General features: G+C 36.8%; 1 protein-coding gene across 1 annotated transcript in view; it reads left to right on the top strand.

Moving 5' to 3' along the window:
- The window catches only part of LOC124619443 (NACHT domain- and WD repeat-containing protein 1), a 578,477-nt gene extending 553,990 nt beyond the window's left edge, over positions 1-24,487 (top strand). The window contains exons 23-26 of the mRNA XM_047145830.1: positions 10,751-10,913; positions 11,009-11,183; positions 12,573-12,707; positions 24,054-24,487. Of these exons, the coding sequence (XP_047001786.1) occupies positions 10,751-10,913; positions 11,009-11,183; positions 12,573-12,707; positions 24,054-24,274 (694 nt within the window). The 3' untranslated portion in view covers positions 24,275-24,487. The remainder of the gene's footprint in view (positions 1-10,750; positions 10,914-11,008; positions 11,184-12,572; positions 12,708-24,053) is intronic.
- Positions 24,488-24,863: the final 376 nt, after the last annotated feature.

Here is a 24,863-nt window from a genome sequence, read left to right as displayed (position 1 = left end):
ACACTGTCATTGTTGTAACACATGGCCTAATTGTGTAACACTTATCTCACAGTTAAGTTGATGCATTGTTGTCATTCTAACCAACACAGGTTCCTCGTCTGAAACTCGGCCATGGACTGACCATCTCGGATCCAAAAATTGGGCCCTTGTACATGATCACAATAACTGGTACTGAAATACACATTGTTTGAAATTTAATTTACAAAAATTACAATTAAAACTTAGCTCATTAAATTAACAGAATACATCAACAAATTCCATCTTTTTAACAGTTTCTTTTACTACAAGAGTTAGGCCAAATTATTTGTTTAAATCATGAAATTAACATATATAGTTACACAAACAATACTTTTGACAAAACTGTTAATTACTTTGGAATTAATTAAGGGCTTGCTTTGTTAAAATGTTTTTGAATAGAGCCAAACAGATACTTGAAGATTATTATTAGTTGTTCCCCCAAATATTAATAATTGGTACAGAGTTTATGTTCATTTATGCATCAGCAATAGAATTTAAGTGTGAAACAATTACTGATTTCACCCTATAACAATAGTATTAACTATGAATAGTTGAAATAAATTAGAAAATCAGTTACATATATAAAACTAAGCACAAAATTAGACCTGGTGTTATAGTCCTTAAAACTGAGGGTCAACCTTTCTCTTTTATGAAAATGCAGATCATACTGACATATGTTAATGACAATAAATTCAAAAATGAAAAACCAGGCTGATGTTATCTCTGTTAGTGAAAACAGTGAAAAAGTTAAAAAGATATATGATAAGGTCAATAAGAGAAGCATATCTCCTAATCAAAAAGGAGAACCCGAATTTAAAATTCTACTCTTTATGACCAAAATGGATAAAATGTCAGCCAGTGAAGGAAGTATGCACATGTATTTACTGCACTAATTAGAAATTTTTTTGTTTCACCATAAGCAGTGTCACAGGAAAGAAGTACACAGAGATGGACCTGATGCTTTTGTGTATGTATCAAGAACTGCAAGATAAATGTTGGTTGCAGGAGAGTGCAATGTGTCCTGGTGTTGAAGTGATGTCTGTTGAAGCATACTGACAATTACATAACCTATGTATTGTGGGAGTAGAAGAGTTGGTGAAGAAGATAGTAGACCCAGAGAAGTTTGTTACAGATTTTAGGCATTGTGTCATGAAAGGAATAGCTCACCATCATATCTGGAGGATACAGAGACAGGCCACAGCAGAAGTAAAATCAGCCACATCAGAGAATACTGACCACATTAGTTCTTCATGTGCACTTTGTGAGAACTGGTATCTTGCTTTGCAGAACAAAATTCGAAGTTACCACTGGCACACATCACAGGTATTCACTTGTGTGGCTCACTTCCTTGGAACATCACAGTTTTGCTATTGTCAGTGATAAACATTTGTATGTGACTGATGGTGCAGCATCTCATTTTAAAACCTCTTTCAGCTTTATGAGCTTAGTCAGCACTGTAGTACAGGATTTAGAAAAAAAATGGATTGTTTCAGCAACAAGTCATGGAAAAAGTGTGCGTGATGGGGCAGGAAGTCTCGGTAAACATCTTGCAACAAGATGTAATCTGCAGCACGATGCTGTTGATACTATAAGAGATTCTACTGGATTTGTACACACCATATCAACATTAGTAAAAAATGGGAAACTCTTAATTCTAAATGAAAGTACATTAATGGAATTCTGTTTAAAAAAGAGATAAGTGTGTCTGCTACGAAGCCTGTGGTAAGTATTCAATCACCTCACTTCTGGGTTGCATCCCAAAGTGGCACATACTTCGCGAGAATTGTTCTCCATGAAATGCAGCCTGTTACTGTGTGTGGAATACAGAGACCACAGTATACATTAAAAGACTTTGTAGTGATCAGTTCATTTCTTGTGCGTATGACAATCAGTCGTGGTTGGGACAGAAAACAAGTCTCTCTCATGAGCTGCAAGATATGACCATCTTCTTTATGATGCCTCATGGTCCTGCTAATGCTTTCAAATGGCCATCATCAAGATATCAGTGAGCAGTTCCCATTTCTGAAGTACTGCTCTTGTTGGTTCATCTTTGTCCAAGCACAGATTCAGCTAGGCTATACAAGTTCAGTGGCAAGCAGATGAAAAACAAATGAACTCTTTTCAAAAGTGCAGTGTTAATTGTTACATTGTAGACAATTTTAGTTCATGGAAAGTCGGGAAGAAGTAGAATCATGATGGAAGACAATAATAATTTGTGAATTATATCATAAAAAGAAAAGTGGGTATAAATATTCTGTATTTCATTTTTGTTGTAAAATGTTTTTGAACAAATTTATGAATTGCTTTCCCACTTACTTATACTATTGTTAATTAATTATCTTAATTCAGAAATACCAGTGTTGCATGAAATTTACTTAAAACCAGTGATCAGTTTAAATATTTAAGTGTCCCCTGTGATTGTACATTCTCTTAAGTACAGTGACAACTGAACATACCATGAAATTTTTATAACATTTAGGATGGGGATTTTGGAGAAAATAATGTCTAAATAAGCAAAAAATTTCAGATTCTTTCATTTTCATGTACAAATATTTTGACAGTTTAAAAATTTCATGCATTAATGTCATAGCTGACAGTTAGCAGTCCTTCCACTTTATCATGTCACAAGACAGTTAACATACTGTGGCTACTCATATTTTCAAAACATAATTCTGAAATTCACAAAAAGCGTTGAGATATGTAAATCGATATAGACAGGTTTTTTTTTTACTCCATTGTGTTATAATTACTCGGTGGTTATTATGTGTTCTGTTGTTTGTAGTAGTTGTTAAGCATGAACTGATTAATTAATAAAGCATTATTTCAGAAAGTTTTCACATTTATATTAAAAAATGCTCAACAAAAGGTTATGGGCCCAGGCACAGATGTTAAAATAAAATTTTTTAAGTGTTAAAATGGAAGCCATGTTGTGACGTAACAAGACTGTTACGCCACACTGAAGTAGCCGAAAGAAAGGCACGCGTACACACACGCCGACTGGCGTCAAGTCTGGAACAAGATACGTTATGACTGCTATCAAGAAAATACGTAGCTTTGGAATATACTTAACTTTATTTACTCCTTGTGATACATCTCTCTTGACTATACAAATGAGACTCGTAAGATACATGCACTGTTACAATTGGCGCCTTGCTAGTTCGTAGCCATGGACTTAGCAGAAAGCTATTCTAACTGACTCTCGGCAAATGAGAGGAAGGCTTCGTCCGTATTGTCGCTAGCAATGTCGTCCGTGCAACTGGGGCGAGTGCCCTATCGTATATCGAGACCTGCCTTGTGGTGGCGCTAGGTCTGCGATCACACAGTGGCGACACGCGGGTCCGACATGTACTAAATGGACCGCGGCCGATTAAGCTACCACCTAGCAAGTGTGGTGTCTGGCGGTGACACCACAAGCCATGCATGGAAATCCAGAGCCAGTTCAGAAGTGTGTGTCGATCATTCATATTTTGCCAGTTGCTCATTCTTGCATTCAGACTGCTGATACTTTTTCTCTCACTCAAAGCTAAAAAAAATGAGTGGTTCAACCTGAAAGGACTTCCAGTGGTTGAAAAGTTGATTGGTCACGAAAATTACCTGATGTGGACATTTGCCATGAAAGCATATTTGGTCCATGACAAACTGTGAGACAAAAAGACACTTTCCCAGATCATACTTTTCGTCAACAAGATAAATTATTCCTATACAAGAGACACAAAGATGGCAGCAGAAGCCTGGACGGCCTTGGGATAGGCATTTGAAGACTCAGGACTCACACGTAAAGTGGGTTTGCTTAGATCATTAATCATTAACAAATTAGATAACTGCAAGTCGGTAGATGACTACTGCAATTGTATTTTATTGACTGCATTAAAGTTAAACAAAATGAAGTTTCCAGTGAGTGAAAAGTGGATTACGTGACCATTATCAACCTATGATCATGACAATTGAAAACAGTGGCACACGTATCACGGGAGATTCTATTAAAGTCAAACCTGAAGACACAAATGGAAATGTAGGATCTGCTCTACATACAAATCAGAAGAGGCCTATAAACATATTATTAAATGTTACAAGTGCAATAAACCAAACAATACTGCTAAATATTGTACTAGCAAGAATGAAAAAGGAGGGAGCTCATCAAAAAATAACCATGATGGATATGCATTTAAGAAACAGACACAACAAAAGAAAGCTTTTCTTGCTGCTGATTGTAAGGAGTCTCATGGAAAGGATATGTGGCGTTTAGATTCCTGCACTTCGACTCACATTACTAATGATGGAAAGAAGCTTCATAATGTCAAGTCACTAATAATTCAGTGACCAGCATGGGAGGTGATGCTTAGTAGCAGAAGTTACAGGATGTGTTGATCTGACCTTCTATACTGGTGATAAAACAGTAGAAGCATCTGACTTCGTTCATATCCCAAACTCAGCAGTAAATTTGCTTTCATTTAGTAAAATTGTAAGAAAAGTGCATGAAGCGACTTTTAAGAAGGAAGGTGGATTCATCTACAATGAAGAAAGTGAACTAATTGCCACAGTATTGCCTAAGAATGGCATCTCTTCCTTAAACACAAGTGAAATGACACTGTGCTACTATACAAAAGACAGTGGATTCTTATGGCATCACAGGCTAGGACATATGAATTGCATACATATGCTGAAGTTGTTAAAAGTCTCAACAGAACTAAATAAAAATATTGTGGTTAAGGATCCCTGTGAGTTGTGCATTGTGGGAAAACAGTCACATCTTCCATTCAAACTTAGCAAAAGGTATTCTAAACACATCTTAGGCTTAGTACATCCTGATTTGTCTGGGCAAATGGAGACAGCATCTATTGGTGGAAATCATTACTTTCTCATGTTTATTGATGATTTTGCAAGATTCAAGTTTGTTAATTTTTGAAGAAACTTCAAAGCTACAGTGGAAAAGCAGACAGGCAGAAATATCAAGAAGTTGCAATCTGACAATGGAAAGGAGTATTTTCAACTATGAAGTAAAAAGATTTCTGGCTTCTGAGGGTATCATCTACCAGCTTACAGTTCATTACAGTCCACAGCAAAATGGTGTTGCCAAGAGAGCTAATAGAACATTGGTTGAAAAGACTCGTACTATGATGTTTGATACTAACCTACCAAAGGAGTATTGCACTGAAGCAGTGTGGACATCTGCATATGTATCAAACTGTTCACTGTCCACTACACTTGGAGATAAGATGCCATATGACCTTTGGCACAGGAGGAAGCCTTGTTTATCACATCTGAGAATTTTTGGCTGTAGTGCAATAGTTCACATTCCAAAACCCCATCACAAGAAGTGGGATAAGAAGTCACCGAAGTTGACATTTGTAGGTTACTGTCAGGCAACCAAAGGCTGTCAATTCATCAATAGGGAGACTGGCCAGATAATTGTCAGCAGGGATATAAAATTTCTGGAAGATGAAAGTTTTTCAAGTTCAAAGACAGAGGAACCTAAGACAACAAATGTTTTAGGACTGGAACAAGAAGCAATTCTTCAGGACATCAGTACTTCACAGACTGAAGAAGTAGTGAAATTAGAAGACAGTGATAATGAACATTTTTATGGCTTTGACAGTGATTAAATAGAATCTGAAGCTCAAGACTGGGGTCATGAGAATCAAAACATATCTCGAAGGCCAAACAGAGAACCAAAACCCAAGAGGTGGGGTGATCGTGTTACTTACAATTTAAAAGAAGGACTTCCAAATGAGGACATTGATGTCAAAGAAACTTTGGAAGGGGCAAATAATGAAGAATGGAAATAAAAACAATGAAGAAAGAATTCTCATCTGTAGTTTGTAATAATACATTTGAGGAAGTACTGCCCAGAGGACACAAACCACCCAAGACTAAGTGGATATTAAAAATAAAGACTGGAACTAGCAGTATACCAGAGACATTTAAGGGATGCCTAGTGGTAAAATGACGCACTCAGGTGCAAAGTGTTGATTATCAGGAAACATTTGCGGTCAAGTATGCATCCATTTGATACCTCTTGTCTGTGGCAGCTCAAGAGAACCTGGAAATCGATGGTGTTGACGTCACTACTGCTTATCCTATGGAGACTGAAATGAAGAAGTTTCTGTCCTTCCACCAGAAAATTTTGCAACTCCTGGAAAAGTATGGAGTCTGAAGAAAGCTGTTTATGGACTCAAACAGGCTAGTAGGAATTAGAATCAGAAAGCTGATGAGGTGTTAAGAAAACTGAAACTGAACAGACCAAACAGTGATCGATGTGTCTATTTTCACAGAGATGGCGCCAAACGAGTCATCATAGCTTTAAATGTTGATGATATGTTATTGTTCTCAAATGGCAGAAGTGTTTTGGATCAATTCAAAAGATCTTTGAAGAGATTTCTTGAGATAAAAGACTTAGGGCAGATATGCCAATGTCTAGGCATGCTCCATTTTGTTATAATTACTCGGTGGTTAGAATGTGTTCTTGGGTGTGTAGTTGTTGTTATGCATGAACAGATTAATTAATAAAGCATTGTTTCAGAAAGCTTTCAAGTTTATATTAAAAAATGCTTAACAAAAAGTTACAAATTTTCATAGTTTATTTTTTAAAAAAAATACTCAGAAGTTTGTATTTATTAATCATGTCGTATAGTATTGGGAACAAAGTATTTCTTGAAAATAAATTCAGGTCTCTACCACTTTTGTTTTTTCATGACAGTATTTCAATTTCCTCTTTCATTATGACATTTTCACAAATAATCTCATTTAGAGAGGTCTGTAGCATTTTAACAAATCATCATAAAAGCAAAATATTATAGTTTTGAAGAGGTACCACACGGAACTTCAACATATATTTTTTTCGGCAAACTTTGAAATAGTGATGTGACACATTCACTCTTGACCTGTATGATTTGAGATGATATAGTGCTTGAGCTTTAACTCTGATTTGACACAATCTGAACACCGATTAGTCTTTACACAAAATAAAATGTAACCAAGACTGTTTATTCTATGATTTATTTACTTTTATGAATGTTTAGGCAGTAGTGTGGGTTCTCATACAAACTCAACACAAAAAGCAACTAATTTTCAAGTAAAAGCAAACAGTGGGAACTCCATGTAGTAATATCAACAATGTAGGAAAATATAAATTGCTACTTATCATAAAGAAGACATGTTAAGTCGCAGACAGGCACAGTTTTGTAATTTTATGTACCCTGTAGGTCATACAATGTGAGCAGAGAAGCACATGATGATATAGGACAAGTCAAAAATGAAGATAAGATTATACTTGGTTAAAATTATTATGACATGCTATTATAATGATACAAATGTTCATATAATACATATTAATGCCCAGAAACAGAAAAGCATGTAGGTGGATATCTTGTAAAAAATTCAGAGTTGCACAATATTTCTAAACAATTTCACATTATAAGGGAAAGAAACATATAAGCAAAAAACATGGAAATTAAAAAGTACCGTATACATTTACAAATTCATTACTAAAGTAAAGCAGTAGGTGACACACTTCTGTATTAAAGTGTTCAGCTTTACATACAACACACAGAACTTGGACGAACAACTAACATGGAAATTCAAAGAATATATTAAAAAAGCAATTAAAATGTAAATACAAAAGTACCATATACATTTAAAAATTCATTATGAAAGTAAGGTAGTAAAGATGACGCACTTTGTATAAGGTGTTCAGGTTTACATGCAAACTACAGAACTTGGACAGAATAAAGAACATGGAAATTGATAAGTACACGTTAAAAATACATGGCAAAAGGGAAGACTGGCTTCTGTACTATGAAGTTTAGGTTTACATACAAATGCATAGAGCATGGACAGAAAAAGTAACAATTTAAACAGAGTTATATTGCATATACGAAGATGAGGAGGAGTTTTGTTCCAAGAAATGCAGTAATGGAATAAATAAAATTTAATTTAGTGTTCTTCTCATTTCCTTCAGATTATTAATGGTCTTGGTACCTGATGGGAGATTGTTACAAATTTTTATGCCCATATATTTAATGCTGCCAACATATAATTTAGTGATGTGTGCTACAGTTCTTAACTGAGACTTGTTTCTAGTGTTGTGTGTCGAGCAATTTAGATTTCTGTGTAGGGTTCCCAAACACTGAACTACAAAACAAACCAGTTCCATTATCTAAAGACATGGCATTGGCAGAATTTTTAGTGCTTTAAACAATGACTTGCAGCATTCACTTCTGTTTTTTGATGACATGATTCTGATCACTTGTTTTTCTAATTTGAAAATTATATTGTATTCAGAACTATTTCCCCTGAAAATTAGGCAATAGCTCATAATGGAGTCATACAGAGCATGATATATGAGCTTCCAAGTATTAATGTTGGCTGATTCTTTTATTGACCTGAGAAGGTAGCACACTTTGCTGAGCTGCTTTGCAACTATCTCTACATGTAGTTTCCAGCTAGGGTGCTACTGACAGTTATTCCAAGGAATTTGGTGTCATGCACACTGGCAATTTCATCTTTGCCAATATATATGTCTGCATCAAATTGAGTAACATTCTGCCTTGTGTGAAAGTTCATGCTTAGAGTTCTCTGAGTGTTTATTAGTAGTCTGTTTGCCTCAGACCAAGATTTTATGTCACAGGAAGTTTCATTGACTGTTTCTTGAAGCACATCTCCTCTATTCAAAATTAAACTATTTATATCATCAGAATACAAAAAAGAATTAGCATTATGTCATTGATGAACAATGTGAAAAGGACTGGGCCAAGAACAGACCCCTATGGAACACCACAAGCTTTCTAATCTTATGGAAACAGTATTCAAAAAATTTTGAAAATGTGGATAATATTGCAATAGGCCTATGATTTTCCAAGGCAGTGTTCTCTCCTTTCTTGTACAGTGGTATAATTTTAGAAATTTTTAAATGGCCATGAAATGTTCCCTTCTCAAAAAAGGTGTTAATGATAGTAGACATTTACAAAAAACTTTCAACCACAGCCTTCATCAGCAAAGAAAAACAGAGAAACACACATCATTCATACACACAAGTAAGCACATCTCATCCACATATGACTGCCAACTCTGGCATCTCAGGCCAGAATGCAGCATTGTGGTCTGAGCTGCTGGAGTTGGCACTCATGTGTGCTTGAGGAGTGTTTCTTTGTGTAAGTGTCTTTTAATTGTGCCTGTCTGCAGCTTAAAATGTCTTCTTTACTCGAAGTAGCAGTCTATCATTTCCTATGTTGTTCTTAATTTTCAAGTAAACTTTCATTGTCTAGAGTTGACAGGAAGGTTCTTTATTGTAGATATGTAATGCATAGTTTTACCAGGAGTGAAGGAAAGAAATGTAAGTCCTTACAGATTCAGAAGAAAATCAGAATTCAACAGTTTTTTTGCTCCTTCTACAAACTATGTAATTATCCAGATTAAAAAACTGAAGAATCTTTTTAGCTGTGTAACATTTAGCAATGTTTATTGTAAACAGGCTTCTGTTGCTACAAACGTGGGCAGCTGTCATTCTGTGGTTAACAGCAATTTGATCATGTAGAATGTAGATAATAAACTAACAGTAGGAGGAAGGCATCTTATTTATTACGACTGGGAAAGTGACAGCTTTCCTGCTAATTTTAATGTCTTGGATTTACCTTAAGAAAGAACAAATCATTTGTATCATTGATTAATAATGAATGTAATTTACAGTAGCTTCATTCTGCTAATGTATAACTTGACTCATTCCATATCTCCTGAGCTTCTCTTTCACAATGGAATGTATGGAACATGATGGATGAATGAATCTTTTCTATAGTTTGTTATATAATCAAGTGAAATTATAGAAACAAAAACAATGCTTATTAGCTTTGTTTATGCATAATACATTTTCTGAAAGAAAAAAGGTGAGTTGATCTTTATACATACAACTGGTGAACACAACAATACTTCACAATTGCTAAATATGTATAGGAACTGGATATACATCATAGTCTTCGATATCCGTGTGAATTGTGTCACTTTACAAATTTCGTTCCGTGCTATGACTTTGCCCACTTTATAGGTATGGAACTCGAAATTCTATTAAATTATATAAGATATGAATTACGAAGAGCCTTTTGTTTTTGTTTTTGGTTTTTATTGCTTTTAAGATCTTTTTAATTTTTTGTGCACAATAAAATTACAAAATTTCAGAATATTTTTTAAAAAATACTTGGTGGTAAGAGTATGAACTGGTTTTCTGTACTACCGCTTTACAAAAGGGCAACATACGACTGACCATGGTAAAACCACTCTGATTGTAAATTAGTTCCAATGTATTTGAATGTCCAACCTTGGATGTTCTTTATTGTTACTTCAGATGTAACCTTGAGTCACTTAAACTGAAAGGGTAATCGGAGTATGAAAGAGATCTCTTCAGCTGCTGGATCTGTGAAAATAGTTGCTTCAGTGACATTATTTTTGCATAATTTTAATTTCATAAATACAATTTTTCTAATATACAGGTACAGTACCTATAGACTTGTTGTTTAAAAAAATATGTAGCATGTGTCTGTCCAAATATTTATTAGAGTATTGTGCAAAACTCTGAAGTAAATTGATCAAGAGATTTATGCTAATAATGTTTCAGCTTTATATGTTGGTACATATTAGAAACTCCAAACCAAGAAAATCTCTTCTAATATGTTTCATGGATTTTCTTGTGGCTGTGGTATTATTCCATTCTGTTAACTTCATAGACTTGCTGTTTTATTTTCAGGGTTTTAGTGTGTGGTGATGAAACACAAAAGCCATTTCCACTACTTGTATGGAACCTAGCATCGAGGAAATTGCTTTATGATCTACGTATTCCACATCATGATTTCATCACAAGTTTAGCTGCAATAACACATGAAGGACATTATGTGTGCTGTGTAGCAAAGGTAAAAGTCACATGTGTCACATTTGCAAACATATATATATTTTGTATTTCTATTCAAGAAATAATGAATGATTTATACCCCAACTTTATTTTTAGGAAGTGGATGAACCATCTCCAAATTTCATTGTTGTGTATGATTTACAAAGTGGCACACTATTCAAGAAATGGAAGCCTGGTGTGGATACAGTTTCACTAGATATATCTTCTCGTGATGGCTGTGTGATCAGTGGATTGGAAGATGCTCGTATTTTGGTCTGGGACCTTGTCACAGGTTATCCTATTTTTCTTTACAATTCCTATCAATATTGATTTTGAAACATCTAGTGCTGGAGTTGTACATGTGATGTACAGTGCAGGCAATGATTAATCATAACACATTTATTACAATACTAAAAATTCCTGGGTGGAACAATAAGTAAAATACAGGAAAGGAACATCACCTGTAGTGGACTGACATGTGGAACACGCAACAGAAGACTATTCACACTAGCTACTGAACTAGCTTCTAGCAAAAAGACACACATTCATGCACACACAACCACAGAGGCACCCAAATGCAGTCTCCTGTGGACATGATGAGAATTATGTGTTATTTGTTCTTTATTATATAAAATAAAATCAGTCTATGAGGCAGTAGTCATACTGTATGATCATTAATATGCCACCAATTTTTTGTAGTTGCAGAAACTGCAAGAATCTCATGTACATTTGGAACATACTTAAAAAGAAACTGACATCAGATCATTGACAAAGATTCTCTTACACAAACTCAGCAATCTCTGAGACATGACTGCAAACAAATTTGAAAGTAAATATGTAGCTTAAAAATTAGTATTTGGCTATGATGTAAGGCAGATAGAAATAAGAAAAGTTAAATCAAAAGTGTAGTTAATGAAAGAAATATAACTTTGAGCTCCATAACATGAGGGGGGAAAAGACTGTTATGCCCAGGAGAGTCATAAAAATGAAAGATTATTTTGATTTGTTGATGATATGCAGCTGTTCAATATTGATACCTTATCACAGCTAACCATAAAATAATCCTAAATTTTACAGGAGGGGACAGCTCTTTGTATCACAAATGAATGATAGTATATATTATGCGACTTGATACTGAGGAGTAGGACCCTCAGTAGCTACTTACCCCTTTTGTTCGGCATCTTTTAATTTAACTGTATCCTGTTGTTATAATAAAGTGGCAATTCAAGCACCTTTTCCACATCATGTATGATTTGTAATTGTAAATCATGATCTGAAGATGACTGGTTATTTGCCAACCTCAAAAAAGAGAATTTTAAAACTTTTCAGTATTGAAAATTAGCATAAATAAGAATAAGAGCAATGATTAATGAACATAAATTAGTGGGCTTTTATAAATTAGTTTACAATTAGTTAAAAATCATATAACAATTCATTTTTCTCATACTGCATCCATGGAAGGAACCACCCAGGCAGCACTTACCAAATAATGATATATTAACAACACCCTTCTTGAGATACATAAGACACTAATGGTTCCACATTCATTAATATATTGTAAATGAAAACTATATTTTTTATAGTATATGGGTTTTATATTTGGTTTTATTTTTACTATAGATCATTACACTTAATTTATAATAACATGCAAACATTTCATAAATTTTCTATTGATTTTCAGGCAATTGTCGCTGGAATCTTTGTGGCCACACAGCTCCTGTGACATTCCTGCGACTTGATCCCCTTGGTGGGTCATTCTTATCAGCTGACAGTAGTTGTCGTGATCGTTCCTTGCGTCTCTGGAGTCTTAGTAAAGGTCAGTATACACATGTATTTCTCTCTCTCTCTCTCTCTCTCTCTCTCTCTCTCTCTCTGTGTGTGTGTGTGCGTGTGTGTGTGTGTGTGTGTGTGTGTGTGTGTGTGTGACAGAGAGAGAGAGAGAGAGAGAGAGAGAGAGAGAGAGAGAGAGAGAGAGATAGTAGGAAAAGAAGAAGTAAAAATAGTAGATGAACATGTAATGGGAGAGAGGCTCACAGTGTTCACAGTGGAGTACGTATGATAGAGACCTGACCAATGATCCCTCCATCTGATTTTGTCAAGAGTCTTCATGTATTCCAAGTGGTTAAATGCTGGAGAATTACGAAAGTGCCATGGTGTGCTCCTCTGTAAATGTACTGGGTTGACAAGATGCACTCTTTCTAGTGAATTGCATATGATACAGACATGGCCAATGATTATTGCATCTGATTCTACCAAGAATCTTCATGAATTTCAGGTGTTTTAATGTTGGAGCAATATGGAAGTTTTATGGTATGTTCCTCTGTAAATGTACTGGAATGACAAAAGCCATATTCACCCATTTTAAATCCTTTTATCTATTGTTCTGTCTTCAAATAATTATTTTTCATTGACTGTTTCTTCCCTTTCCAAGACGTTTATAATCTTGAGCCATGTTAAGACAACTATTTCATCTGTAGGAATGTATGTCAATGTAGTTATGGTTGGTGTATGATCCATGCTGAAGTTTCCTTCAAAGGATTTTTCAAAAGAAAAACCTTATTTACGAGGCCTTCATACTGCCGAAAATGCTTGATCTTCCCTTTGTTCAGCAAGAAACATTAGTCATTCAAAGATGTCAGGTGAATCATTCAGATTTGAATTTTTGTCAAAAGAATTGCTCGAAAGACATTCAGTGTCCTTAGGATTGTGTTGTCGTTTACTTCTGTGATAACCATACTGTTTGAAGCCCCAATGTCCTCCATGCCAGTCATTCTGACAGACCTCCAGACTTGTCAGCTAATGTGAAGAATGATGGTCCATTATAATTGTGAATGATGTGACAAATAAGTATGGTCAGAGCTTACTGATTGCCAAAATAATTGCTAGACTTCTTTATTAGCTACTGAGTAATTTTTATTTGACTTGGAAAGTTCTCTGAAAACACATGCAGTCACTTTCTGTGTCTTCCTAGATGTGCACCAGAACTGCACCTATTCCATAACAGCAGTAATCTGTGCAACTCTGATTCAGCATTATCATTATGCAGTACCTGATATAGAAAAGATTTCAACAACACATTAACAACAGAGAAAGAGCATTATTGTCCCTCATTCCATGAAACTATGAGGTCTCCTTGCAGCAGCCCTTGTAGAATTACCTTCCGGATGCTGAAATACATTATGAAGTACTTGCAGGACAAGTATATTCTGAGAAAACGTCTTGTACCATAAATCTGCTGAGGAATTGGAAAATCTCTCCTGGGTCTTATATTTTACTACATTAGGGCAAATTCAGTCAATATGAACTAGTCACGCAAAGATTTTTTTTATGATGAAGAAGTGTTTCACAAATTCAGGTAAAGACTTGAAATTGAGTAGTTAAGTAGGTTAGATTCTCTTCAAAAAGTGACTTGCTAATGATAGTTGCAAAAAAAACATATGGTATTCATTTCTGGAACTGAAGCAAATTGCCTACCATATATATAAAGGGAGCTGGAAAGCTACAAAACCAAATGACATTACTTTAAGCTTGTACCCAAAGAAAGTGATGAAATGGTTGTCAGTGGACCTGCATCTGGGAGGAGTGTGTTTCAGGTCTTAGCTTTCCTGTAGTTTCCCTAAATCGCATAAGGTAAATGCTGGACTGCTCCTTTTGGAAAGGGTATAGCATAGAATAAAATGCAAATAATTGTACCTATTAGGATGCTCATACTACATTTTGAAGACACTATTTTGTCATTGAGGGAACAGGGAGAAACCTGCAAAAGATAGTGGCTTGTCTTGGAATGAAATATGTCTGTTGTACGGGCTCCAAGATAATACTGGGATCATTCCAGTGACTGACAGAGAAGACTGAGAACAACAGCATTGTTCACAGAAATTCAACAAATGATTGTCCCCACAACAGATGTAGACACCGTGGAGTTGAATCGACTCAAAGGCTTGCACCAGAGACATTGGAATTTCTGTGACAACCTAGATTGTTACTTCCTATACTTGCACCATAGAGTTTGAAGTGCAGAGTACTCCTTAAATGAGTCAGGAGGGTGCATCAAATCGGATGCTGCTATTCAAATATTTGACTATGTGTGAGTTGCACATTAGGGTTTTTTAGTGATTGAACAGCCCACAGTTGTACCACTTGTTCATAGTGTCCAATGACGCAATATTTTGACACTCAGACATGTTGCCATTTTCAGGTTTGCTGACGAAGTGAGCTCCTGAGGCGGACTCATGTCTCATCCCCCTGCAAGCCGCTCACTCTGTGGTCCATGCCCAGCCGTGCTTTGGTGGTCACAGAGATGTTAGCATCAGTGTTTGTGATAGTGTTGTGGTAGATGCTCTGTCTGCCCTGGTTGCCAGATCTTTTTGTTTGCTGAATTAAACTCACTACTGGGTCCCAAGCCTTACTAAGATTATAGCCACACTCCCAGTTGATAAGATCATCCTGGTGTGAATTTCTATGGCCTCTCTAACCAGTATTTGGAACTCTGTACCAGGACCCTGGTATGTTTGTACTCCATCATGTGATTCTCAGACAAACAGTGATCTGCAACTGATGCCTTCTCGCCATACGTCATTCAAGTGTGCCTCTGGTGTTCCCACCAGCATGATCTTCAGTGATGTGCATTGTCTGTCCAATATATGTCTTTCCACATTGAAGTGGAATGTGCTATATGTTGGCCTTCTGCAAACTGAGATCATCTTTGATGCTTTCCAATAATGCTGCTGTTCTATTGGGTGGCAGAAGGTAGTTTTTGCTGAGTGCTTCTTCATTATGCCAGTGTATGGTGTAAAGACAGTGGCTGCCTCTTCCTCTGTGGCTTCTTCCATCTCCACAGGTTATGCTGTTATGGTTGGGCAGAGAGCATGTCTGATCCACCATTCTGGGCACCTGTTTTCTCAGAATACAGTTCTGAGGTGTTCCAGCTGCTGGGGAGATTTTCTGTGTCCGAGATGGTATGCAGCCCGTGTACTAGGGTTTTTAGTACTCCATTCCTCTGTGTAGGATGGTGGCAGCCATCTGCATGCAAATACAGGTCAGTGTGTGTTTTCTTCCAATACACACTGTGGCCCAGGGTGCCATCAGCTCTTCTCTAGACCATGGTGTCCAGGAAAAGTAATCTCCCTTCTGCTTCAGTCTCCACACTGAATTTGATGTTGGGATTATGGAGCTCAAATGTGTAAGGAAGTCAAGGAGTTTTCCTCTTCCATGGGGGCTGGTAACGAATGTGTCATCCATATAAAGAAAAAAACATGTGAGCTTCCATTTGGGCCAACAAATATGTAAGTGCCCTAATGTTGTTGACAATAGTGCCCAACGACACCCAGTCCATAAAGTCTTGTCAGCACAGATGCTTGAGGTAACAGTTTCCTGGTGACTCCCTCTGTTAAAACTGCATCCTTTAGAAGTGACCTAGACATGTTCACCATCCTCTACTTGTCAAGAGTCAGTATCAAAACTAGATATTAATTAATTGGGTAATTATACCGACCACTACATTCGACTACAAATGCAGCCAAAACCTTTAGAAGAATACCACAGCTCACTATGACATATTTTTCTAAATCATACTGTCAGCATTGGAGGAGACTTTAATCATCATACAACCAACTGAGAAATTTGTAGTTTTGTATGTGCATGTGGTGGACTCAAGACAGTACTACTTGCTGTATCTGTTAATTACTTCAAGCAGTTTGTTCAGAAGGCCACTCATCATGGAAATTGGTTAGATCTAATGACAGCACTAAATCTCACCTTTTTAGGATGTCCACATTTAACCTGATGTCAGTGTAGCAATAATGATTACCAGAGTACAAATGGCAACTAAAATAAGTCAGAAAATCAACATATTCAATAAATATGATAAAAACACAGTAGTATCATATCTCATGGACGACCTGGAAACATTTGTCTCTGGGCAGAAGCGTGTAGATGTTTGTCATAATTGTCAAACGATGTATAGAGCTATAGATAGATACTAAATGAAACAGATGTGACTGTCAAAAGAGTGTTGCATGGTACGTTCTCCAACTACCACTGCATAATCATATTGAAAGACCTCTCAGAAATCCAAGGAAATTCTGATCATAGACAAAGGCTGTTTGTAGGACCAAAGTCAGTGTTCAGACATCTAGGGTGACGCAAGGACTAAAACTGATGATAGCAAAGCAAAAGGGAGATTCAAGAATACTGTCCCAATTTAACCTCAGATCACTGTTAAGACAAGTAATATTGGTGTTAGTGTCTGTGGCATTGAAAAACAGCTAAAATTTCTGAAATTGAACATACCCCAGGGGTTGATGGAATCCCTTTCAGATGTTATATAGAGTTTGTGGTTGAATTAGAACAGAACTCTTGTGTCACCCACCCTAGAATATTGCTCAAGTATGTAGGACCCATACCACATAGGAGTAACAGAGGACGTAGAACACATATATAAAAGGGCAATACCAATTGTGACAGGTCTGTTAGACTCACAGCAGAGCATCACAGAAATTTAAAAAAAATCAGTACTGGTAGATGCTGGAGGATAGACTCTAAGTATTACATGAAAGCATACCTACAAATTCTCAACATCCATTAAAAGGGGAATCCAAAAATATATTACAGCACTCTACAAATTGTTCCCATAGAGATTGTGAAGACAATATTAGACTAATTACAGCATGCACTGTGCGATTCAAGCAGTCATTCTCCCTGTGCTTCAAACATAAATGCAATGGTAAGAAATCCCAAACTCTACTACTATGGAAAGTATCATCTGCTGTGGTCTTCACAGTGGTTTTGCAGATAGTGGATGTAGGCATCTGCTGCACTATGTCTTTGCAACATATATATTTACTTCCACAGTTTGTGGGTTCCTATGAAATTCATGAAAGAAACCTCTTCTATTAACCATAGGGCCCAGGCACATTAATGTGAACACCACAGATGTTTGACATCAATGTGCAATAGCCACTCACAGATGGCAGTTAGGATCATTAGCAGTGGAGGGAATATAAAGTGTGTCGAGGATTAGATTAGATTAGATTTACTTTCATTCCAATTGATCCGTAGTAAGGAGGTCCTCCAGGATGTAGAACATGTCAGAAAAATAACAATACATGACAAATATTTACAACTAAAACAAATAAGCTAATTTATCATTCCACAGGTTCCAAGTGGAATGATTGTCATTTTTTAATGAACACTATATGAAAAGTCATTTTACAAATACCAATGCACTGAATCTAAAATAAAAAGTTTTTTATTTATTTATAAGGTAATAAATGTGTAATACAACTACTATAATACTTATTTACAATGAACACATTAGTGCACTGAAATGGTACAGAAGTTAGATTGTACTTACACACACACACACACACACACACACACACACACACACACACACACACACACACATATTTACAATGAACACATTACTGCACTGAAATTGTGCAGAAGTTACATTGTACTTATATATATGGAGTTGGCCACCAATAAATCCTTTAAGCTTCTCTTAAACTGAATTTCATTGGTTGTTAAGCTTTTAATGGCTGTTGGCAAGTTATTGAAAACGTGTGTTCCTGAATAATGCACACCTTTTTGTACAAGACTAAGTGACTTTAAATCCTTGTGAAGATTATTCTTATTTCTAGTACTGATTCCATGAATTGAGCTGTTGGTTTGTTTGTGCCCGGAAAACTTTAGCTTGACTCGATGAATTACCCCAAAAAATAATCCCATATGACATTATGGAATGAAACTAAGCATAGTATGACAGCTTTTTCATTTTTATATCCCCTATGTCTGACACAATTCGCATTGCAAATAGAGATTTTTTAAGATGCTTCAGCAGTTCTGTGGTGTGCTCCTCCCAGTTGAATTTATTATCGAGCTATAACCCACTTCTTCTATCTGCTTGTCATCGTATGTTAGGCATATACTTGTGGGACACCCCTTACAAGTTCTGAACTGCATTTAGTGTGCTTTTTCAAAGTTTAGTGACAAAGAATTGGCTAGGAACCAGTGATTAATGTCCAAAAATGTTTTATTAGCTGATCTTTCTAAGACTACACTTGATTTGCTATTTATTGCAATGTTTGTATCATCGGAAAACAAAGTGAACTTGGCATCTGGTAATGTTACTGATGAGAGGTCATTGATATACATAAGAAAAAGTAAGGGCCCCAAAATGGAACCTTGTTGGACCCCACATATAATTAGTTCACAGTTGGATGATGCCTGATAGCTTGATACATGTCTCTTTCCTAATAACACCCCTTATTTCCTGCGAGATATAAGATTTGAACCATTTTGCAGCATTTCAGGAAATATTCCACTAATAAATGACTGGTTACACACACAGCTTAATATGTTACTTAGCTCAGAATCACATTCTTTTACTAACTTTGTTGATATTTCGTCATACCCAGTAGATGTTTTTGATTTTAAAAATTTTATGATGGACATTATTTCTGCTGGGGTAGTGAGGGTCAAATTCATATTATGGAAGTTACTTGAAATGTCTGGTCTGAGGTATTCCATAACAGCATCTACAGAATCTGACAACCCTATCTTGTCAGTAACAGTTATAAAATGTTTGTTAAAAAGTTCTGCAACACTATACACATCTGTCACCAATGTATCATTTACTCTTAATGCTATTTGTTCCTTTTCATGCCTGGTTCTACCAGTCTCCTCCTTCACTATATCTCATATTCTCTTTATTTTGTTATCTGATATGACTATCTTTTCCTTGTAATATATTTGCTTTGATGTCCGTATTACAGTCTTTAGAGGAGGGGTGGAAAACAATGCAGTCCTTGCCATAAAGCAGAAACAGAGAGATTTATCTGACATTCAAAAGGGTATGATCGTTGGCTTTTAGGCCAAGGGTGAAAGTATTTTAGAAATGGCTAAGTTTTTTAAACTGTTCACATACTGACATGGTTAAAGTATAATGTCCATTGCAAAACAGCACTATCCAAAACTGGCACCAAGGCAACTATGCTGCACCACGGGACACAGATGACAGGGGTGAGCAATGACTGCAGAGATTTGTAGGGGCAAATAGATGTGCAGCTGTTGAGCAACTGACCACTCAGATGAAAGAAGGGGATGCCAAAACAGTGTGTCCTCAATGACTGCTCAGCAACCATGGCTGCATGTAGGCCTCAGCAGCAGGCAGCTTGTCCATTCACTCATATTGACTGCTATTCACTGGCAACAAAGGATGGACTTTGCACACCAGTTCTACAACTGTACATTCACTGAGTGGCAGCAGGTGGCCTTTTCAGATGAATCACATTTTATGCTTCATCAGACAGATGAGCTAAGTAACATATTAAGCTATCTGTGTAACCAGTCATTTATCAGTGGAATATTTCCTGAATGGTTGAAATATGCTGAAGTTAAGCCACTGTTTAAGAAGGGAGATAAAGAAATAGCATCAAATTTCTGTCCAATTTCACTGTTGCCAGCATTTTCAAAACTTTTAGAAAAAGTAATGTACAGTCGGCTTTATAACCATCTTATCTCAAATAACATACTGTCAAAGTCACAGTTTGGATTTCTAAAGGGTTCTGATATTGAGAAGGCTATCTACACTTACAGTGAAAATGTACTTAATTCATTAGACAAAAAATTGCAGCTAACTGGTATATTTTGTGATCTGTCAAAGGCATTTGACTGTGTAAATCACAATATCCTTTTAAGTAAATTAGAATATTATAGTGTAACAGGAAATGCTGCAAAATGGTTCAAATCTCTGGCAGGAAACAAGGGGTGTTGTTAGGAAAGAGACATCTATCAAGCTATCAGGCATCATCCAACTGTGAGCTAATTACATGTGGAGTTCCACAAGGTTCCATTTTGGTGCACTTACTTTTTCTTGTGTATATCAGTGACCTTTCATCAGTAACATTACTAGATGCCAAGTTCGTTTTGTTTGCCGATGATACAAACATTGCAATAAATAGCAAATCAAGTGTAGTCTTAGAAAGATCAGCTAATAAAATATTTGTGGGCACTAATCACTGGTTCCTAGCCAATTATTTGTCACCAAACTTTGAAAAAACACAGTACATGCAGTTCAGAACTTGTAAAGGGTGTCCCAAGAATATATGTCTAACATACGATGACAAGAAGATAGAAGAAGTGGACAGTGTTAAATTCTTGGGATTACAGCTTGATAATAAATTCAACTGGGAGGAGCACACCACAGAACTGCTGAAGCATCTTAACAAATCTCTTTTTGCAATGGGAATTCTGTCAGACATAGGGGATATAAAAATGAAAAAGCTGTCATACTATGCTTAGTTTCATTCCATAATGTCATATGGGATTATTTTTTGGGGTAATTCATCAAGCCAAGCTAAAGTTTTCTGGGCAAAAAAACGTGCAGTAAGAGTTATATGTGGTGTGAACTCAAGAACATCCTGCAGAAGCCTGTTTAGGGAACTAGGCATACTAATTACTGCTTCCCAGTGTATTTATTCCTTAATGAAATTTGTCATTAAAAATATATTACTTTTTCAAACCAACAGCTCAATTCATGGAATCAATACTATAAATAAGAATAATCTTGACAAGGATTTAAAGTCACTTAGTCTTGTACAAAAAAGTGTGCATTGTTCAGGAACAGACATTTTCAATAACTTGCCAGCAGCCATAAAAAGCTTAACAACCAATGAAATTCAGTTTCAGAGAAGCCTAAAGGATTTATTGGTGGCCAACTCCTTCTCACTCCATTGATGAATTTCTCAGTAAAACCAACTGATTTGTGTATATATATAACAGAGGGTAACATTCCACGTGGGAAAAATATATCTAAAAACAAAGATGATGTAACTTACCAAACGAAAGCGTTGGTATGTTGATGGGAGACACTAACAAACACACACACAAAATTCAAGCTTTCACAACCCATGGTTGCTTCATCAGGAAAGAGGGAAGGAGAGGGAAAGACAAAAGGATGTGGGTTTTAAGGGAGAGGGTAAGGAGTCATTCCAATCCCAGGAGCGGAAAGACTTACATTGTGGGGAAAGAGGGACTAAACACACACAGAAAACACAAATGGCAGGAACTCCTCTTCAGCACGCCACCAGGAACCTAAAATAAAACTGTCGGAGATGGCATTGCACATAAAGGCGCATGCTGAGAAAACCCCTCTTTATCCAACAACTGAAGCAGAAACTAAAGAAGACCTACAAGAACTTGATAAAACTCTGAATGATGATACATTGCTTTCGTTCCCATTTAGCAAAGAGGAGATCAAGGGTGTGATAAAGACCTTAAAAATACGCAAAACGGCGGGATTGGATGGTATATTCCCAGAATTTATAAAACACCTCGGACCTAATGGCAAAGCATGGCTAAGAAACTTTTACACCAACATTTTAAACACTGCAATAGTCCCATCACAATTTAAAATAGCCCATACGCTAGCAATCCTTGAACCTGGAAAGCCACCAGAAGATCCAACTAGCTACCACCCCATCGCCCTCTTGAGTGTATGCTTTAACTTGTTGGAATGCCTAATACTTAATAGAATTCAGGACATCGTGGATGGAGTAACTCCTCCACATCAGGCAGGTTTTAGAAACAAGCGCAGCTGTTGCAAACAAGTTTTAGCTCAACATCACATATAGAAAGTGGATTCCAAAACAGAATGAAGTCAAGTGTAGCTTTTGTTGATCTGTCGTCGGCATACAACACTGTGTGGCTCCAGTGTCTTATGCTTCAGTTCAAGAGAGACATACCTAGTTTAAAACTGGCAACCTTAATGAACAACATGCTGATGAACAGGTCTTTCATAGTGAGCATTGGCCACAACACCAGCAGATCATATAAAATAAAACATGGCATTCCTCAAGGATCTGTGTTGGCTCAAACCCTATTTAATTTGTATATTAGCGACTTGGCAAATACAGCCAGCAGGAAATTTTGCTGCGCTGATGATTTGGTACTAGTTGTACAAACTAAAACACATGGGGAAGGAGCGAACGTACTCACAGAAGATCTGGAGTCCTTGAATTCCTATTATAAAAAATGGCAACTCTGCCCTAATCCAACCAAGACTGAGGCATGTGCATTCCACTTGAACAATAAAATGGCCCACCAGGAACTGAATGCGAACTTCTGTGAACAAAGAGTCAAACACAACTCCAACCCCAAATACCTTGGCTCGACTTGGGGAGCTCAAGCATCCACCTTACGTACTGCTGCAATAGCCCTGGTATATCCTGTTGCCGAATATTGCTCTGCTGTCTGGAATTTGAGCACTCATACTAAGAAAATCAACGTCCAGTTGAACGAGTGTATGAGGCTAATAACGGGTACTATTAAATCCACCCCAGTCCCTTGGCTGCATACTCTAAGCAATATCCCACCCCCACAATTGAGAAGGCAAGAAGCAGCAGCAAGAGAGTGATCAAAAATTCATGACTCAGATTACCCACAGAATCTACCAATCCATGATGTTTTGAACAAAATACCATCAACTCGCTTGAAGTCACGGAAGCCTCTATGGGTTAATTCACAAGAACATCAACCCGACATCAAGGAGCAATGGCGGCACTTTTGGAATGATTCTGGAATTAATAACCAAGGTATCCAAGATCCTACTCTGGAATTACCGGGCTTTGACCTAAAGAGATGTACCTGGGCTAAATTAAACCGTATCAGAACATGCCATGCAAGATGCATTGCATATAAGTACAAGTGAGGTCTATGCCACTCACCAGCCTGTGACTGTGGAGCACCAGAACAGAACGTCCGCCATATTATTGAGGAATGCCCCTTAAGAAGATGCACCAGACCTGTCTCTGAGGTTATATATGTGAAACCCTCTGCTTTGTATTGGCTGTGCAATCTAGATATTGAGCTTTAAATATATGAATGAGTTTCTAGTCAGGCTTGCCAAGCTTTTAACGTGTAGTTATTTTGTCTTGAGTGTTTGTACTTTATCCTTTTGTGCTATTGTTTGTTATTTATACATGTACTATTTACACATTGTTTTGTTTTATACGTTTTGTTTACATATTGTTGTACTTATATAAAATATTGTCGCTGTGTTGCCATATGCAAAATAAAAAATAATAAAATAAATAAATAAGTACATATGTACCTTGTTCACATTGTTACAAACAAATGTGGGATGTAACATGTTCTTCAGGTGAGCTGCTGGCAGTCTACACCCCGGAGAAACCAGTGACGTCCTGTGAAGTGACAAGTGGGGGTTGTACTGTAGTGCTGGCGCTACGTGGCTGCTCCCACATACTTACACTACAGCTGCACGGGCCTGGTATCCAGTCACCAACAGATGGCGTGGTGACTTGTTACGGTGATCCTGGACTGGAAGGAAAGGTTTTTAATGTGGAGGATGAAGAGAGGTGATGCTCTGTGAACACAGTGAAAGGCAAAGACAGTGGTCTTATAGGCAGCTGCATTGCCGAAAAACAGTGTGGACAGTGAACTGTTAAGACAGAGATCTGCAATCATGTTGATAATACGCTAATCATGGTGAGACAGTTACAGTGCACAGCATGGAGTGCATGACACAGAGTTGTTATCCTTATTCTGAATCGTGAAGTGTTTTTTTTTTTTTTTTTTTTTTCTGATGTTGTCACTTGTCTTGTGAAGCAGATATTATTTGGGATTACATTCTTGTGAGACCACCTGGACTGTTTTAACTCATTGCTTGATGCAACTGAACCTTTTGTGTGTGTGTGTGTGTGTGTGTGTGTGTGTGGGTGTGTGTGTGGGCGCGCACGTGCGTGTGTGTGTGTGTGTGTGTGTGTGTGTGTGTGTGTGTGTGTGCATGCATGCATGCACACATACAGAGAGAATTTTATACATCTTCATTAACAATGGACTCATATTATTTGACGGGCACAAACATTTCAGGAATATGATATATGTAAATGTTCAGCTCCTGGTGACAAATATTTCCATAATTTGATATCTGTAACATAACTAGCTCTTC

This window comes from Schistocerca americana, chromosome 6, assembly GCF_021461395.2.
Source record: "Schistocerca americana isolate TAMUIC-IGC-003095 chromosome 6, iqSchAmer2.1, whole genome shotgun sequence".
Lineage (NCBI taxonomy): Eukaryota > Metazoa > Arthropoda > Insecta > Orthoptera > Acrididae > Schistocerca > Schistocerca americana.
This window is presented reverse-complemented; position numbering and strand designations above follow the sequence as displayed.